Source organism: Gekko japonicus, unplaced genomic scaffold, assembly GCF_001447785.1.
Source record: "Gekko japonicus isolate JY-2015 unplaced genomic scaffold, Gekko_japonicus_V1.1 scaffold10, whole genome shotgun sequence".
Lineage (NCBI taxonomy): Eukaryota > Metazoa > Chordata > Lepidosauria > Squamata > Gekkonidae > Gekko > Gekko japonicus.
Genome location: NW_015167526.1, coordinates 1,955,740 through 1,975,451, shown reverse-complemented (window position 1 = coordinate 1,975,451; position 19,712 = coordinate 1,955,740). Strand labels below are relative to the sequence as shown.

Sequence of the window (19,712 nt, the reverse complement as noted above, 5' to 3'; positions counted from 1 at the left end):
GTCCCAGTTTGGCATAGTGGTTAGGAGCGTGGACTCTAATCTGGGAGAACTGGGTTTGATGCCCCACTCCTCCACATGCAGCTGTTGGTGTGACCTCGGGTCAGTCACAAGTTCACTCAGAGCTGTTCTCTCAAGAGCAGTTCTCAAGAGAGCTCTCTCAGCCCCACCTGCCTCCCAGGTTGTCCGTTGTGGGGGGGGGGGAGGGAAAGGAGATTGTAAGCTGCTCTGAGACTCCTTCAGGTAGTGAAGGGCGGGGTATAAACCCAATCTCCTCTTCTTCTTCTCTGCTCCACATGCAGCTGCTGGTGTGACCTTGAGTCAGTCACAAGTTCTCTCAGAGCTGTTCTCTCATGAGCAGTTCTCGAAGGAGCTCTCTCAGCCCCGCCTACCTCCCAGGGTGTCTGTTGTTGGGAGGGGGAAGGGAAAGGGGTTTGTAAGCCACTCTGAGACTCCTTTGGGTAGTGAAGGGTGGGGTATAAAACCAATCTTTTCTTCTTCTCCTTCTCTCAGCTGTTCTCTCAAGGGCAGTTCTCAGGAGCGCTCTCTCAGCCCCACGTCCCTCACAGGGTGTCTGTTGTGGGGAGGAGAAGGGAAAGGAGATTGTAAGCAGCTCTGAGACTCCTTCGGGTACTGAAGTGCGGGGTATAAATCCAATCTCCTCCCCCTCCTCCCCTTCTTCTTTGTTTGGTGTTGTAACAGTTTGGTGCAGTGGCTAAGTGAGCGGACTCTAATCTGGGAGAACCGGGTTTGATTCCCCACTCTTCCACTTACAGCTGCTGGATGACCTTGGGCAAGCTGTAGTTCTCTCAGAGCTGTTCTTGAAAAGCAGTGGTTTCTGTCAGCGCTCTCTCAGCCCCACCTCCCTCCCAGGGTGTCTGTTGTGGGGAGGGGAAGGAAAGGGAGTTTGTAAGCTGCACTGAGACTCCTTCGGGCAGTGAAGGGCGGGGAATAAATCCAATCTTCTCTTCTTCTTCTTCATGTGCTCTTTTTCCACGTGTGGGGAGGTGTTTCTAAAAGGGGGCCACGGCAGCGCCACGGGTTCGGGGGCCCTCAGTCAAGGCACTCTTGGTGGCTGGCCTGGCCCCGAGCAACCTGGGGTCCCCCTCCTGCTGCCCCTGGGGTATGTGGGGCAGGCAACATCGCTGGGGCTGCCGACCCTCTGCCCCTCTTCAGAAGGCAGTCCCGCGGGAGGGGGGGGGAGCTGTTCTTCCCTCTGATCCCTGCGAAGCGTGGAGGCGGGTTGGAGGCCTGTGAGCCAGGAGTGCCTCTATCCGCCGTCTCTGTCCCCAGGTGTGGAAGCGCTCCGGGGCTTGGTTCTTCAAAGGCCTGCCGAAGCAGATGCTCCCGGACCCCATGCCCATCAGCAAGGGCAAGCCGCAAGCCGCGCCCGGCGAGTCGGCCCCGCCCGCTCAGGACCCGAAGCCGTACTCACGCCGGCAGACCCCCGGTAGGCAAAAAGGGGGCACTGGGTCGGGTGACTGACCTGCGGAGGTTAGAGCAGGGGGAGGACGGGACCCTCTCAGGCCACAGCTGTCTTACGGCAACCCTGTAGGGTTCCCGAGGCGGGAGGGGAAGGGAGGGGGGTTGCCATTGCCTGCCTCTGCAGAACAGCCCTGGGCTTCCTTGGGGGTCGCCCGTCCAAGTACCAACCAGGACCAGGCCTGCTTAGCTTCTGAGATCTGGTGAGATCGGGCTGGCCTGGGAACCAAAGCCCCGTGAGCCGTGTGGCTCCCCACCCAAGTCCCGGCCAAACACAAGAACGCTTCTTAGACCGCACTTCTGTTTCGCTCTGTAAACCGTCCCTTGTTTTGTAGCGGTTACAAAACGTTAAGCCGGTTTGGCATCGTGGTTAAGAGCGCGGACTCTGACCTGGGAGAACCGGGTTCGATTCCCCACTCCTCCACTCGCAGCTGCTGGGGAGACCTTGGGTCAGTCACAAGTTCTCTCAGAGCCATTCTCTCAAGGGCAGTCCTCCAGAGAGCTCTCTCAGCCCCGCGTACCTCACAGGGGAGGGGAAGGGAAAGGAGTTTGTAAACCACTCTGAGACTCCTTCGGGCAGTGAAGGGCGGGGTATAAATCCAATCTTCACCTCCTCCTCCTTCGAGAGCCAGTTTGGTGTCGTGGTTAAGAGCACGGACTCTGACCTGGGAGAACCGGGTTTGATTCCCCACTCCTCCATGTGCAGCTGCTGGGGAGACCTTGAGTCAGTCACAAGTTCTCTCAGAGCCGTTCTCTCAAGGGCAGTCCTCCAGAGAGCTCTCTCAGCCCTGCCTACCTCACAGGGGAGGGGAAGGGAAAGGAGTTTGTAAGCCACTCTGAGACTCCTTCGGGTAGCGAAGGGCAGGGGATAAATCCGATCTCTTCTTCTTCTTGTTCCCCAGGTCAAGGTGAAGCGCCTCCTCCTCCTCCTCCTCCTCCCCCCGTCGAGCAGGAATCCTATGGTGAGTGGCGTCTCTTCCTGCAGCAGGGGATCGTTATGCTCCCTCTAAGCTGTGGAGTCTTGTGAGCAAACGTTCTACTTTGTGAGCGACTGGCATTCAAGTTGTGAGCGAGCCATTTGGCTGCTGTGTAAATTAGTTCGCTCTGGAGCCATCCCTTCCTGAGCCGAGACAAAAAATGTGTGAGCCGGAGGCTAAAAAACCTGTGAGCTAGCTCACACTGACTCAGCTTAGAGGGAACACTGTTCTCAACTAGTCAAGTGACTGGTCCCTATGAGGGAATGCGCCTAAGGGGGCCATGCTCCGATCAGGGAGGGATTTTGACATCCGGAGGGACTCCCTAGGAAGGGAGACAAAGAGAATGCCGCTTTCCCACGACGGTACTTATCCTGGGATGGAGCCTTTCCTCTCCTTTGCCGTGCGCTGTCAGAATGAGTACGTTTCAGAAACGGGACCACACTGAGTCACAAACTGGCTCCCCCCCCCCCCCCAATTTTTTCGTTCCCCTGGGCCAGACAAACTTCAGGTAGATTAACTGAGTCGGTGTTATCTGAGTCTCTGGCAAGCCACAGTTGGTGGATCGTGTCCCAGCCTTTCTGTCAGCCAACCGAAGCCTTCTTTCGGCCCGAGGAGCATTCCTCTGACCCAAGGGCCTCTTGGCTGAGCGAGCTGGTGGGATACAAGCCTGTGTTGGGCAGAAAATGCTGCTGTTCTTTTAAACTCGGAGGCTCCTCCTGTCTAGCTAAAGTTAATGGTCGCTTAGGGATGGCACTTAAGAATGCCAAAGATTCCTTGCAAGTAGAAGTCTAGCCCTGCAGGGAGTGCACGTTGGTGGCCCTTGTAAGGTCACAAAGACGGCATGTCCATTTTAAAAATAAAATAAAAAGAGGAGCAGGCTGGGCTAGACCCTTTCTCCCTGTTGTCTTTTTTGTCTTTTTTCAGCCAGTTTGGTGTAGTGGTTAAGTGTGTGGACTCTAATCTGGGAGAACCGGGTTTGAATCCCCACTCCTCTTCCACTTGCAGCTGCTGGGTGACCTTGGGTCAGCCACAGTTCTGTCAGAGCTGTTCTTTCAAGGAAGAAGAAGAAGAAGAAGAGATTGGATTTATACCCCGCCCTTCACTTGGTGTCTCAGAGCGGCTTACAACCTCCTTTCCCTTCCCCTCCCCACAACAGACACCCTGTGAGGTAGGTGGGACTGAGAGAACTCTGACACAAACTGCTCTTTTTTCAAGGACAGCTGTGCCAGAGCTTGTGACTGACCCAAGGTCACATCAGCAGGTGCAAGTCGAGGAGTGGGGAATCAAACCCGGTTCTCCCAGATTAGAGTCCGCACACTTAACCACTACACCAAACTGGCTCTGTTCTGGAAAGAGCTCTCTCAGCCCCACCTACCTCACAGGGTGCCTGTTGTGGGAAGGGGAAGGGAATGGAGTTTGTAAGCCGCTCTGAGACTCCGAGGGAAGGGCGGGGTATAAATCCAATCTCCTCCTCCTCCTCCTCCTCTTCTTCTTCCTGCTCCTCCTCCTCCTCCTCTTCTTCCTCTTCTTCTTCTTCCTCCTCCTCCTCCTCCTCCTCTTCTTCTTCTTCTTGTTGTCGGGAGAAAACTTCCAGCCCAGTCCACTCCTCGTTTTAAAAAATATATATATTTACAAAACTGATATTCCATCTCTGTGACCTTACGGGGTCCACCAAGGTGGCTAACCAATTGAAACAACAGTGATAGAATCATATTTTTAAACCATTAGAATTAATTCCCACGCCAGTAGTGAAGCAGTTTCAAAAAAGGTGTTGAAATACATACAAAATAGAAAACGAGCAATTAAAACATTGGTTAGGAAGGAGGGATCGTTGAGGGAAGACCAAACGAAACAAAAAAAGTCTTCACCCGCGGGCGGAAGACGAGGACAGAAGGGGATAGATGAAATATTCAAAAACGGGACCCTCTTGAAGTACTGCTTCTCCCCGTTATGGTGCCCTCTACAATCGGCTGGGGTACATCTAGAACCGCGTCTCTCTAGGTTTGCACAGCTCTCGTCCACCCGGCCTTTTTAAAGTTGCCGGGGAAGAAAACAGCAAGTTTGGCTTAATTTGATTGATTCAGATCTTCATCCCTGGGATCCTTCACTGTTCACTTTTCAGGGTTAGGTAACAGCTGCGGTGGCTCAAGTGGTTAAGACACTGAACTGCAGGCTGTGGAAGGTCTGTAGTTCAGCAGTTCGAGTCCCGGGTGCCGCATGATGGAGTGAGCTCCCATCTCTAGTTCCAGCTCCTGCCAACCTAGCAGTTTGAAAGCAAGAAATTGCAAGTAGATAAATAGGTACCACTTCGGTGGGAAGGTAACAGCGTTCCGTGCACCTTGGTGTTTAGTCATGCCGGCCACATGACCACGGAAACGTCTTCAGACAGCGCTGGCTCTTCGGCTTTGAAACGGAGGTGAGCACTGCAAACCTAGAGTCGGACTGGCTTTCGAGCAAGGGAACCTTTACCTTTACCTTTAACAGCTCCGGAATTACGTCTCAGCCTGTGGGCTGACGACTGAGAGACATTTTTAAAAATGCAAATATCACCCCAGCCAGGAATTCTTAAAAATAACATAATGCAAAATGGAAGAGAGAATTCCCGGGCCATCGAGGGAATCTTCTCACGTCTGCGCCTGCTAGAGATTCAGGGGCCGGTTCCCTGGGTCCAGGGCTGATTTCGCAGCTCTCTTAAGCCTCATTATCTCTCCCTTTCTAGGAGCCGAAATTGGTGCTCAACGGCCCCTCCCCCCAGTTCTCCCCGCTGCCATTTGGCCAGGAGAACGGGATCTTCCGCTGTAATTCAGAGCGGCTGTCAGCACCTCATCAGGAGGCCCTAATGTGGAGTGATTGCCCCATTATTAAAATCTGGATCAGTCTGTAAATCCTCCCGAATTGCCTGACACCCCGGGGAGCGCCAGGCGTTGGCTTGCTGATTGATGCTGTCAGAACAGTCATTAGTTTGCTCGTTAGAGCGGCAGATGATCCACGCAGGCACTGACAGGTCGTGATTTTGCCCTGGATTTCAGCTGTCAGGAAGAGAGCGCTAAACCTCCTCCTCTGGAGACAGACACACAAATCCCGTGTTCCTTCCGATACAGGATGCAAAAATATCCATTCAGCTGGTCACCTGGGATGAGTTGAGAATCGCCTCAAGGTGATCAGATAGCGAACTTTTTGCAAACTGGAAATTGAGTTCTTTGTCCTGGAGCCAGTTTGGTGTCGTGGTTAGGAGTGCGGACTCTAATCTGGGAGAACTGGGTTTGAGTCCCCACTCCTGCACGTGCAGCTGCTGGTGTGACCTGGGGTCAGCCAAAAGTTTTCTCAGAGCTGTTCTCACAAGAGCAGTCCTCGAGAGAGCTCTCTCAGCCCCATCTAACTCTCAGGGTGTCCGTTGTGGGGAGGGGAGGGAAAGGAGATTGTAAGCCGCTCTGAGACTCCAAGTGAAGGGTGGGGTATAAATCCAATCTCCTCCTCCTCCACCTTGGGTCAGTCACAAGTTCTCTCAAGAGCAGTTATCTCAGAGCTCTCTCAGCCCCACCTACCTCTCAGGGTGTCCGTTGTGGGGAGGGAAGGGAAAGAAGATTGTAAGCCGCTCTGAGACTCCAAGTGAAGGGTGGGGTATAAATCCAATCTCCTCCTTCTCCTCCTCCACCTTGGGTCAGTCACGTTCTCTCAAGATCTGTCCTCAAAAGAGCTCTCTCAGCCCCACCTACCTCACAGGGTGTCTGTTGTAGGGAGGGGAAGGGAAAGGAGATTGTAAACCGCTTTGAGACTCCGAGGGAAGGGTGGGGTATAAATCCAATATCCAATACAGTTTGGTGTAGTGGTTAAGTGTGCGGACTCTAATCTGGGAGAACCGGGTTTGATTCCCCACTCCTCCACTTGCACCTGCTGATGTGACCTTGGGTCAGTCACAAGCTCTGTCAGAGCTGTCCTTGAAAAAGAGCAGTTTCTGTCAGAGCTCTCTCAGCCCCGCCCACCTCACAGGGTGTCTGTTGTGGGGAGGGGAAAGGGAAAGGAGTTTGGAAGCCGCTCTGAGACACCAAGTGAAGGGCGGGGTATAAATCCAATCTCTTCTCTCTTCTCTTTCTATGACTTCTCGCTCCACAGCCGACCATCCTTCCAGTTCCCCGCCTGCTCTCTCCTGTCCCTGATGTATGGGACTTGCCCTCCACAGTCAAGCCTTTCTGTCCTGCCCCATTCTCTCCCTCAGTTAGGATGCCCGTGGATACTCCGTGATGTCACAGCATCCCAGCCAATGGCCAGGGGGAGCTTGCAGACTGTCTCCCCCCCCCACAGCCGATCCTCGATCTTCCCAAGCTCTGCAGCTTTCTAAGATTTTCTCCTGTTTGCAGTCTTAATTGCTGGAAATGTGATTTGTTTGCATTTGCCGTGACAACGGGAAAGTAACTTCATCGCTGTGGGCCTTTGTGTGTGTGTGTGTGTGTGTGTGCTGTTCTTCCAGGCAATGAGCCAGCAGCCGTTGCTTCCAGTCGGGGAAATTATCCACAAGTTAACCGCAAACCTGCCGAGGCCAGAATGGCTCCCAGTGGCAGCGAATACGCCAGCGAGGGCGCAGAGAGCCGGGGCTACTCGGGAGAGACCGAAGCCACCAGAAGCCCTGGAGGTGAGAAAATCCACCGGGGATCCATTTGTGGAAATTGCCGCCCCGCCTTCTTCCCTAGCGTCTTCTTAATCTACTCTGTGAGCTTCTCGTTTTTGTGCTACGGCAAACCAACGTGCCACGGGAACACAAGACAAATAATTTTACGCTTTGGTGAGCCTAAAATATCCTTCTGCAGAGGAAGCTGCCTGCTGTATCCCTGTATGAGTCACCGCTCCGCCTTGTGGCCCCTAACAAGCTACCATTAGAGTTGTGGGTAGCCTTGCCTCATCTCTGCATCAGGTGTGACGAGATCACTCCTGATATGGTGGAAACAGCAGAAGTAGCTACTGTGCGGAGGGTGCCTGTCGAGTCTCTGCAAGAGACTGTGCCTCCTTCCCATTAGAAGGCTTGCTCAGAGCAGTGACTCATGCAGAGACAGGAGGTAGGCTCCTCCAAGGCAGAGTCATCCCTGCATTGCTAATGGAGTTGTAGTTTTCCTAACGTACGAGTCTCAGTCACATTGCGAGTCCAGTTGCCCCAGCCTTCCCAAATCCCCACCCGGTATAGAGCGTAAGCCGAGATCTATTACAAGCGCAGGTGCCTCTGTTTGCCCTTGCGTGGTTCAGTTTTGTAATTTACACACTAGAAGCTGATAGCTACCGTGGGTGCAATGCTCAGACTCTGGGTGTGTGAGCCCTCTGTTCTGTCTTGACGGCATTTCCCGAGACGGCAGCACCAACCACCTCTTGTAAGAAACAGGAACGCGATTCCCCAAACAGAGCGGTTTGCAAAATCGCACAGCGCTTTTTTGTAGAAAAAGCCCAGCAGGAACTCATTAGCATAATAGGCCACACCCAACAGCAGAAATATTAGCATATTGGGCCACACCCTGACAGCACCGCACATTAGCATATTAGGCCACACCCCCATGTTACCAGAAATGTGGTCATCCAGCCACACCCACCTTTTGATTCTTATTCTGTTTATCTTGTTTGTTGTCAAAACCCAGGGCTTTTTTGTAGCAGGAACTCCTTTGCATGTTAGGCCACACACCCCTAATGTAGCCAATCCTAATGAGTTTCTGCTGTTGGGTGTGGCCTATTATGCTAATGAGTTCCTGCTGGGTGTGGCCAACTCGGGAGCCAGCCGGAACTCTGTTTCTGTGCGTTCCTGCCCCAAAATAGCCCTGTGCACCACCATCAGTATCCTTGCACATGCGTGAGTAAACTAAATGGGACAGAAGCGTTGCGTGCGGTTTGTAACAAGCGGGCTGTGCTGTTGGACGTTTTCAAATGCGGTAGTGAAGGAATGGTGGGAATGAAGACAGAAGCAAGAGATTCTGTGGCGCCAGGCCAGTTTGGTGTAGTGGTTAAGTGCGCGGACACTAATCTGGGAGCACTGGGTTTGATTCTCCACTCTTCCACTTACAGCTGCTGGATGACCTTGGCCAATCCATAGTTCTGTCAGGGCTGTTCCCAAAAGAGCCGTTTCTCTCAGAGCTCTCTCAGCCCCACCTACCTCACAGGGTGTCTGTGGTGGGGAGGGGAAGGGAAAGGAGTTTGTCAGCCCCTCTGAGACTCCGAATGAAGGGCGGGGTATAAACCCAATCTCCTCCTCCTCCTCCTCCTCCTTCTCAGCATTAAGTTCCACAGGGAAGCACATTTGCACACACATTTTCTTTAATGCCCTCCTCCACTGATGGGAATGGGGCTCCATGTGAGCAGGAGAGCATGGAAGGGACTCTGGATCGGGGTGTCCTGGCATTGCCTGGAAAATCGGACAGGTTTGGCGCCACCAACAGAGGCAGGGTGTTGGGTTTGTGAGATATTTAAAAATTGTATTTAGCAGAGATAAAATAGCTTAGCAGTGCCATAGTAAAATAATTCAGACACAGAGTCCATGTGTGATTAAAATAGAAAGTTTTTTTTACTAAATTCTAGCATAGGGAAAGGGTAACTGGGGATGAAAATAACAACGGAGCTAATCGGCTACATCCTTACACTACAAAAGACAAAACTAGAAGAGAGTTATGACTTCTCTCTCTTCTTCTTCTTGAGAACAGCAAAACAAAGACCGGAAGAGGAGCCATAAAATGCAAAAACACTGTGACACTTTAGTTCCAATCAAACTCCTAGATCAGTGACAAAATTCCTGGGCTTCTATTCCTAAAACAGCATTGGTTACATGAAAAACATGTGACTTCCTGTGAGCAACACAAACAAACATTTAACCCCAGATATACTGAGTGTTTTCACCTTGTAATACCCAACACAGGGTGAGAAAAGTCATATCAGTCTGGCCTCTGCAGCTTGCAGCTCTTGCGATGTGGCTCCCCATGAGTTGAGTGCAGAGTCCCTGTCTGTTGGGTGGGTGGGAGCTACGAATGGCCTGTGCAACCAGTTTCCATGGCAACCAGTGATGGACAGCTGTTAGTGGATTTTGTGGAGGACAGTCACTCCTGGGGGAGGCGACGAGGGGGGGGGTCGGGGGGGGGTCTTCGCGATGGGCCCAAGCCAGGGGACTTTGCATGTGTGTCAAAGGCAAGCTCGACGCAATCTCAGAAGCCTTCGTGGGGCAGGAAGTGCTGAGGAGTGCGCTGCAGCAGGGAGATGCAGAGCAATTAATCCAATGCTCCCTCTAAGCTGTGGGGTTTTGTGTGCAAAAATCCTACTTTGTGAGCTGCTGGCATTCAAGCTGTGAGCGAGCGATTTGGGTACCACATCAATTCGCTTGCTCTGGAGCCATCCCTTCCTGAGCTGAGACAAAAATGGGTGAGCCGGAGGCTAAAGAACTGTGATCTGGCCCACACTAACTCATCTTAGAGGGGACACTGACGCCATCCTCTCTTGCCTTCTGCCGTCTGGAGAGTTTGCTCTCTGCTTCGGCAGGGGCTGGATGGTGGTGGCGCCCTCTTAAACGGAGAGAGAGCAGGTAATAACGGGGCCAGAGGGTGGTTTGACCCTTCAGATCTGGCTGTGGCCACAGTGGCCCTGATGTGGCCTTGGACAAGATCCCCCCCCCTCCCCGCTCTCACCTGCAAGATGGAGACAGAGAAGCACGATCTCCCTAAGGAAGACTGTTAGGGAGCCCCTTGACAGACAAGCAGTCTCCCGGGGAAACAGTTCCAGGGGGAAAAACTGCCGTCGTCAACAAAGGAACTTCAAAGAGACTCCGGTATGAACTAACTGAAGGGTTCGTCTGTACCCTTTGAATAAAGATGAAGCGTTTCTCAACCCCCAACGCGGCTTAAATTAGTTTAGCAAAGTCGGGCAGGCCGCCACGTTTGCCTTGGGTGGCTGGGCGCGTGAAAGCCGTCCCCACTCAGGGGGGACCAGTGTGCCCTCTAAGCTGAGTTTAGTGTGAGCTAGCTCACAGTGCTTTAGCCTGTGGCTCACAGATTTTGGTCTTGGCTCAGGAAGGACGGCTCCAGAGCAAAGAAGAAGAAGAGAAGAGATTGGATTTATACCCGGCCCTTCACTACCCAAAGGTGTCTCAGAGCGGCTTACAAACTCCTTTCCCTTCCCCTCCCCACAACAGACACCCTGTGAGGTAGGTGGGGCTGAAAGAGCTCTGACAGAAACTGCCCCTTTCCAAGAACAGCTCTTATCAGAACTACGGCTTGCCCAAGGTCATCCAGCAGCTGCAAGTGGAGGAGTGGGGAATCAAACCTGGTTCTCCCAGATTAGAGTCTGCACACTGAAGAAGAAGAAGAAGAAGAAGAAGAAGAAGAAGAAGAGATTGGATTTAACCCTAACCCTTCACTACCCAAAGGAGTCTCAGAGGGGCTTACAAACTCTTTTTCCTTCCCCTCCCCACAACAGACACCCTGTGAGGTAGGTGGGGCTGAGAGAGCTCTGACAGAAACGGCTCTTTTTTCAAGGACCACTCTTATCAGAACTACGGCTTGCCCAAGGTCATCCAGCAGCTGCGAGTGGAGGAGTGGGGAATCAAACCCGGTTCTCCTAGACTAGAGTCTGCGCACTTAACCACTACACCAGACTGGCTCACTTTTTATCTCTTAAAGTATGCAGCAGCCAGATCGCTCGCTCACAACTTGACGCCAGCAGCTCACAAAGTAGAATTTTTGCTCACAGGACTCCACAGCTTAGAGGGAGCATCGCTCAGGACCTGTGCAAAGTGCACACCCCCCCCCCCAACCCTGGCGAGCGTGGTTTTCAGCACCTTTGGGCTGCATCTTGTGGGAGGCGGGCGTCCGGCAGGTGCCTTGCCTGGGGCACAGCCGGAGGTGTCTCCCAATGTGGCCCCGGAGAGGTGGGCACTTGACCCTGCGTCTGGTCTCAGTCAGAGACGGTGCTGGGACTTTTGGGAGGGGGGGGGGCGCTTGTGATTAAAACCACACGGGAAGCCGTTTGTCAGAAGGCGCCTCTCCTGTCTCTCCAGCCGCTTCCCTCTGCGTCCTGGTTTCCCACCGAACAGCCACATCAGTATTCCTTTCATCCTATATATACCTGACCTAGATGCATTATTTAATGGGAAGAGATGGTTTTTGTACTGCCTCTGAGTCTGTCAGGATTAAAACCGGCCAATCGCAGCTGGATTCTAAGGCCCCGGGGCTTAATGGGGTGCCCTGGAGCTTGCCTTTGGATGCTCCGGCATGTGCAAAGCAAGAGCAGCTCTGGGCATGCCTCTGACCATGTGCAGAGTGTTTTGTCATCAGGTGACTGCAACCAGGCAGTTAGGATGAAGGGGTGGGGCTTCTGTGCTGGAGGGTGTGGCAAAAATCTCTGCTCGTTTCCCAATTTTGAGCCCCTCTGGCCAGTGAGAAGAGGAAGAGTTGGCTGTTTTTCTTGGCCCTAAGGAGTCTCAAAGCGGCTGACAGTCGCCTTCCCTTCCTCTCCCCTCAAGAAGAAGAAGAAGAAATTGAAGAGAGAAGATATTGGATTTATACCCCATGGCCCTTCACTACCCAAAGGTGTCTCAGAGCGGCTTACAAACTCCTTTCCCTTCCCCTCCCCACAACAGACACCCTGTGAGGTAGGTGGGGCTGAGAGAGCTCTGACAGAAACAGCTCTTTTTCAAGAACAGCTCTGAGAGAACTATGGCTTGCCCAAGGTCAGACAGCCAGGTGCAAGTGGAGGAGTGGGGAATCAAACCCGGTTCTCCCAGATTAGAGTCCGTGTACTTAACCACTATACCAAACTGGCTCTCAACAGGCACCTTGTGAGGCAGGTGGGGCTGAGAGAGTTCTGAGAGAACAGTGACTGGCCCAAGGTCACCCAGCAGGTTTCATGTGGAGGAGGAGGGGGGAATCGATCTCGGTTCTCCAGGTTAGAGGCTGCCACTCTTAACTGCTACACCATGCTGAGGAGAGGGCTTTCCCCTGCAGCCCCAAAGGAGAAGTCTCCCCCCCCCCCTTCTAACACTTTTACTAGCCCAGTGCCTGTTTTCAGTGCCAAGGCCAGACCCTGAGACTTGCGGAGGAAGAGTGTCTTAGAGTTCTCCTGAGTAGGTGCAAAGTGTATTCCCTGGGTGGACTTTTTGGAACTGGCTTGCTTGCAGAATACCTGCCAGGTGCTGGTTGACTCGCGGCCTTCCGGTTCCTCCTTGTCCGTGGAACTTTTTGAGTTCCTCCCCCTTTTTGAGACTGAGCGCAGGCTGTCTCTGAGGAGTGGGGAAGCCCCTTTCCCCTGGTTTATTCCCCAGTCCCTTGGTTGTCCTAAAATGTCAGTTCCTGGGGCTTGTAGGACTCTGGAAGTGTCTGATTAAGGAATGTGATGGAGTGCCAGGGAGTGTCAGTGGAGAGACTGCCTTCCTCACGCCCGCGAGCAATAAGAAGCCCCAGAAATGCCCCGTGCGTCCGGGAACACGGCAAAGAATTTCAAGAGCAGAAGGGGAGAGTGTCTGGCTAGCCCTGAACTTCCAAAAATCAGCAAATACCGTGCTACAGACAATTGCAAAGTATCAAAAGGGAATTAGATAAGCATATGGAGCAGAGGTCCATCGTTTTCAAGCCAAGAGATGAACAGAGGTGCCTGGCCGCTGCCTGCGTCTGCGTAGCAACCCTAGACTTCCTTGGTTCTAACCAGGTTCTAACCAGATCTAAGTTCTAACCAGGGCCGACCCTGCTTAGCTTTCAAAATTGGATGAGATCGGCTACAAGCATGGATGGCTTCAAAAGGGAATTAGATAAGCATATGGAGCAGAGGTCCATCAGTGGCTATTAGCCACAAGGTATAGATAAGTACTCTGGGGCAAGTGATGCTCTGTCACCTTGGTGCTTGGGGGGGGGGGAGCAACAGTGGGAGGGCTTCTAATGTCCTGGCCCCACCCGTGGACCTCCTGATGGCACCTGGTATTTCTGGCCACTGTGTCACACAGAGCGTTGGACTGGATGGGCCTTTGGCCTGATCCAACATTGGCGTCTCTTATGTTCTTATCTAAAGTAATTTTTGTATATATATTTTTTATATTATTTTCCTCCAACAGGAGGAAGACTGAGCACCAATTCAGAATAGACTTAAAGGAGTCCTCCCTCTTAAAACTTTTGTACAATGAAGGAGGACTGGTATTCATAAAGGGGTAGGCGGGGCCAGTGAACAATTTATAAGAAATATAGAAAAAATAATATAAAAACGAAAAACTATATATACATTACTTGAGATACTTTGTAATCGTCTGTAGCATGGTATTTGCTGATTTTTGGTATTTCCTACTTACCGTGGGTCCTATTTTGGTTTTGAGACTTGAACTTCCTGCATCTATTTTTCTGGGAATGAAGCACTGCATCCCCCCCTCCCACCCCACACGGACGGTTTGCCACGGGTCTGCTGAAAAGACTCCCCCAAATGCTCTCCGCTGCCTCCTTGTGGTATAATTTGGTTTGCTCTCTCTGGGGATAGGACAGGAGGGCTTGGCGAGATGTGGTCCGTGGGGTCGCAAAGAGACGGACTCGACTTTGCAACTGAACAACAACAACATCTGGGGAGCTGTGAGTCTGACCTTCTCTGATTCGCTTTGCCTTCTCCCCTTGTTTAGGTGTCAGACGGGCCAATTCTGTCCAAGCGGCAAGCGCCAGGCCACCTCCTCCGGCTTCGAACCCGAGTCCATCTGCCCGGCTGGCAGACCAAGGTGGGTTTGCTGCCAACATCCTGGTGTGTGTCGGATGCCTCCGGTGCCCTTTGGCTTTGACCTCCCTGAAATAGTGAAATATACTGGGTTCGAGACATGTATAGTGATCAGCTCATAGTTTATTAGTGATTTCAGTTTAACTCTACGGCACAGGGGTGGATGAACCATGAAGCAGACTAAGCCCGTGCTTAGGGCACCAGGGCCAAAGGGGGCACCACAAAGTTGGGAAAAGGGTGAAAAGGAAAAAAAAAAGAATGAAGATTTGTAAAAAAAGAACCCCGATAAAGCGAGTGCACATTGATCATGGTCAGTGTTCCCTCTAAGCTGAGTTAGTGTGAGCCAGCTCACAGTTTTTTAGCCTCTGGCTCACACATTTATGTCTTGGCTCAGCAAGGAGGGCTCCAGAGCAAACTAATGTATGCAATAGCCAAATCGCTCGCTCACAACATTAAGGCCTTTAGCTCACAAAGTAGAATTCTTGCTCACAAGACTCCGCAGCTTAGAGGGAACATTGATCATGGTGCACCCTAGAGTTATCTTCTATTTTTTGCTGGCGAGGTGCAGTGTCATAGGCTATGGCACCAAGATTGGGGGCACCAAGATTGGTCAGTGCTTAGGGCACCAGTGAGCCTTAATCCGCCCCTGCTAAGACAACTCTAGCAGGGCCGGAGCCCTGCTTATATGCATGCAAAACACCACACCCCCCCACACACATGCCCACTCCCCGTGATAGGCTATTTACATAACATTACTACTTGATTGGTTTATTCCAGAGTCCTGGTCAGCTATTGTTCTTGTGCTCCAAGCTCAGCCAGTCTCTGGGGTGATTCAATCAGGGATGATGCAGTCCCAATACATAACACTCCCCCCACCCTTTAAGGAAGGCTTTTGGAGGAAGAGACCAACTGAATTGTAGCTTCCAAGACCTGGCCTTCTTGCTATGCTCTTGGTGCCAAACAGAAGGCGGAAGGGTTTAGCAGGTGCTGCAGCACACACCCTGCATGTTTCACGTATATTTATTTAAGATATTTATTTAAAAACATTTCCTAGCTGCCTCTCTTCCCTGTGGACAAACATAGATAAAATACATAAAATAAAATACATTAAAAACATTAAAAAAGCAAAATTTAAAATCAGAACTCAGGGCTGCTAGTAGACTTAGCCAAAGGTGGTCCTAAATACAACTGTCTTCAACTGTCATAGCATCGAAATCGCAGGAGGCCGTAGCCCCTCTGTAGACTGCCTTGGTCAGGCCACACCTGGAGTACTGTGTACAGTTCTAGGGGCCTCACTTCAAAAAGGATGTGGGCAAAATCGAGAGGGTGCAGAGGAGAGCGACGAGGATGATCGGGGGTCTGGAGACCGAGCCCTACGAGGAAAGGCTGAGGGCCTTGGGAATGTTTAGTCTGGAGAAGAGGAGACTGAGGGGGGACATGATCGCTCTCTTTCAATATTTGAAGGGCTGTCATTTGGAGGAGGAGGGCAAGGAGCTGTTCCAGTTGGCAGCAGAGGAGAGGACCCGAAGCAACGGGTTTAAATGACATGCAGAAAGGTATCGACTGGATAGTAGGAAGAACTTTTTCATGGCCAGACTGGTTCAGAGGTGGAATCAGCTGCCTAGGGAGGTGGTGAGCCCCCCTTCACTGACAGCTTTCAAGAAGAGGCTGGACGGATATTTGTCAGAGATGCTTGAGGCTGGTCCTGCATTGGGCAGGGGGTTGGACTAGGCCTGTATGGCCCCTTCCAGCTCTATGATTCTGTCTCCTAAAGACTGAAAGGGAAGGTCCAGGGCCCCTCCTTGGGGAGGTTGTTTCATAATCATGGGGCTGCCACCAAAAAGGCCCTGTCTCATGGACCCACCAAATAAGCTTCTTTGATTGGTGGGAGAGTCAGGGGGGCCTCTGCTTGTCATCTTAATTCCTGGGCTGGAACATATGGGGAAAAACAGTCCTTCAGATACCCCGGTTCCAGCCCAGTGGCAGAGAGACGCCTTTGAGTCATTTACGAATGTAAAGAAAACAGTCGTGAGAGTCTGACCCACAAATCAGGCAGTCAACAAGACTTGCAAAGAAGATGCTTTCTGTATATGATGGTCAACAAGCACTACAACACAATGAACAAATTCCTTCAAATCATAAGAAAATCCTAGTGTAGAAATACATCTTCCTCAGGAGATATTAGAGGCGTACAAAAGCTCTCTTGCTCATAAAGTGCTTTACAAAAAATCAGGAAAGATAATACATTCAGATAGGACACTGATCTCAATAAGTATTCAGGCTCAAAAATGCTGCTAAGCCTCTAATGGATCCCAGACGCATATTTGAGCCTGAATACCTATTAAGACACTGAGTTGCAGATCAGAAGGTCGGTAGTCCAGTAGGTCAAGACCCGAGTGCCACATGATGGAGTGAGCGCCCATCTCTGGTCCCAGCTTCTGCCAACCTAGCAGTTCGAAAGCAAGAAATTGCAAGTAGATAAATAAGTACCACTTTAGTGGGAAGGTAACAGAGTTCCGTGCGCCTCGGCGTCTAGTCATGCCGGCCACATGACCACGGAAATGTCTTTGGACAGCGCTGGCTCTTCGTCTTGGAAACGGACATGAGCACCGCCCCATAGAGTCGGATTTGACTGGCTTTCGAGCAAGGGAAACCTTTACCTTTACCTAATATTTCCTGAGGAAGATCCAATTTTGAAACGTTAGATAATCCAGAGACGACGCGGATTAGGTATTTTCACACTAGGGTTTTCTTATGATTTGAAGGAATTTGTTTATTGTGTGGTACATAAGAACATAAGAGATGCCAATGTTGGATCAGGCCAAAGGCCCATCCAGTCCAACACTCTGTATCACACAGTGGCCAGAAATACCAGGGGACATCATCAGGAGGTCCAGCAGTGGGGCCAGGACACTAGAAGCCTTCCCACTGTTGCCCTCCCCCTCCAAGCACCAAGAATACAGAGCATCCCTTGCCCCAGACTGAGAATTCCTACCAATACTTTGTGGCTAATAGCCGCTGATGGACCTCTGTTCCATATAAGAACATAAGAGAAGCCAATGTTGGATCAGGCCAAAGGCCCATCCAGCCCAACACTCTATATCACACAGGGGCCAGAAATACCAGGGGCCATCAGGAGGTCCACCAGTGGGGCCAGGACATGAGAAGCCCTCCCACTGTTGACCCCCCCAAGCACCAAGATGACAGAGCATCACTTGCCCCAGAGTCCCTATCTATACCTTGTGGCTAATACCCACTGATGGACCTCTGCTCCATATGCTTATCTAGAGTGCTTGTTGACCATCATATACAGAAAGCATCTTCTCTGCAAGTCTTGCTGACTGCCCGATCTGTGGGTCGGACTCTCACGACGGTTTTCTTTACATTTGTTCTCTGATTAGGTTGTGATTGTCCACACTTGCCTTTGAGTCATTTACAACAGCAGTAGTGAAATATCATTCTTTGCTTTGCGGCTGAAGGCAGGCCAGCCGTGGGAACTGCGAGTCACTTCCCAGAAAGGCAAGGGAAAGCGTCTGTCTTAATTTTGGACTAGCTGGAAGGCAGGGCTTAGACCTTGAACCCTCTTGATCCCAGGAGACTCTTCTCCAGGTCCCAGGTGTGTATCCGCTGGTCCCTGAGAGATTAGGGCAAGACGTGAATTCGAAAACTGCACAGGAGCATCCTGAGCCAAACCCAGCTCCTGTGATCCTCCCAGAGCGGCCGGGGCTCAGCCCCCCCCCCGGGTTTCCCCAGAAAGTTAAAGGGCCAGTTTGCCCCTGGATTGGGGATCTGTTCCCCAGCATCTGCTCTGAGACAGTTTTGTTCACAGCTTTGCATGACTCACAGCCAGTGTTCCCTCTAAGCTGAGTTAGTGTGAGCTAGCTCACAGTTTTTTAGCCTCCGGCTCACAGATTTTTGCCTTGGCTCAGAAAGGAGGGCTCCAGAGCGAACTAATTTATGCTGTAGCCCAGGGGTCCTCAAACTACGGCCCGCGGGCCACATGCGGCCCGCTGAAAACATTTATCCGGCCCGCCGGCAGGGCCAGCTCGCCTAGGGCGCGCTGGCCCTCAGGGGCGCCAAACTGCAGATATGTGCAGTGTGCATAGGAATTTGTTCATAGTTTCTTTTTAAACTATAGTCCGGCCCTCCAACGGTCTGAGGGACAGTGAACTGGCCCCCTGTTTAAAAAGTTTGAGGACCCCTGCTGTAGCCAAACCACTCACTCACAACTTTAATGCCAGTAGCTCACAAAGTAGAATTTTTGCTCACAAGACTCCATGGCTTAGAGGGAACATTGCTCACAACTGACATTTGGCTCAGAAAGCCGCTCTGGGAGGGGGTGGTCTCTGCATTGGCAGAAGCTCCCTGATTTCCCCCTTGGGTGCCCAAGCCTGGAAACTGATCCATAGAGACCGATGGAAATCTTCACAAAAGAGAGTCCAGCAGCTGCCTACCAGACTTTTCTCTCTGGCTGGCTCTCCTGAGTTCCTGCTTCCCCAGTTCCTCATTAGCATACCTTATTTGCATATGCCACACCCCCTGACATCACCGGAAGTGTGTCAGAAGGCAACACCCACGGGGGGGGGGGACGTGCAGATCTGTCCTCGCAGAGGAGGGAGAGCTTATACCTGAATAAAACCTGGTCTTAAAGATGCCACTGGACTGTTTTGGATTGCTAGCTATGGGTGTGTGTGTGGACCGTGCAGATCTGTCCTCACAGAGGAGGGAGAGCTGATACCTGAATAAAACTTGGTCTTAAAGGTGCCTCTGGACTGTTTTGGATTGCTAGCTAGGGGTGGGTGTGTGGACCGTGCAGATCTGTCCTCACAGAGGAGGGAGAGCTGATACCTGAATAAAACTTGGTCCTAAAGGTGCCTCTGGACTGTTTTGGATTGCTAGCTATGGGGGGTGGGAATGTGCAGATCTGTCCTCACAGAGGGGGGAGACCTTGTACCTGAAGGCGGGAGGGGGCCCCCTCTGCAACTTACCTGGCTGCTTCTTGCTCCTCGTGGCCCAACTGAGGGCTGCTGGGAGCAGGGGCACCACCCCCTATATGGAAGGCCTGACCACCAGGTTGTGACGTCATCAAATGTAGGCATAACATTCCCTGAGCTCTGCAGTTTCCAGCTACTGTCACAAGTGTTTTAACTTGCAGTTTCTCGTGTACCCAACAAGATATTCTCTTGATTCTTTCACTGCAGTATTACAGACACTTCACACTAGCTTACAGTGTTACTGAGTTCAGTTTCCCTTGCATATTTGAGTGCATGTTTCGTATAATTTACAAGCATATAATAGGGGAAAGTGGTGGATGTCTGTTGTATGATGGTATTGTCAAATAACTTCTGGTTTTCAGTATTACTTTTTATTTACCACTGACACAGCAGGAGATAGAAATATGCACAAACTCATACAAACTCATTCTTCTTATTTAAGAAGTTTTCACATACAGTAAACTTCAATCATAATCTCCAGTGACCCCCCAAAAAAAGCTACACAGGATATTGGTGTACATTCACAAACGTTCAAGGGAACCAACAGATGTAAGTACAACAACAATCA

The 19,712-nt window shown here is 51.4% G+C and overlaps 1 protein-coding gene across 1 annotated transcript in view; it reads left to right on the top strand.

Moving 5' to 3' along the window:
* RPH3A (rabphilin 3A) overlaps nucleotides 1-19,712 on the top strand; it is a 134,762-nt gene that overhangs the window by 82,062 nt on the left and 32,988 nt on the right. The window contains exons 8-13 of the mRNA XM_015413214.1: nucleotides 1,291-1,447; nucleotides 2,382-2,450; nucleotides 6,937-7,086; nucleotides 14,062-14,154; nucleotides 15,671-15,685; nucleotides 17,630-17,677. Of these exons, the coding sequence (XP_015268700.1) occupies nucleotides 1,291-1,447; nucleotides 2,382-2,450; nucleotides 6,937-7,086; nucleotides 14,062-14,154; nucleotides 15,671-15,685; nucleotides 17,630-17,677 (532 nt within the window). The remainder of the gene's footprint in view (nucleotides 1-1,290; nucleotides 1,448-2,381; nucleotides 2,451-6,936; nucleotides 7,087-14,061; nucleotides 14,155-15,670; nucleotides 15,686-17,629; nucleotides 17,678-19,712) is intronic.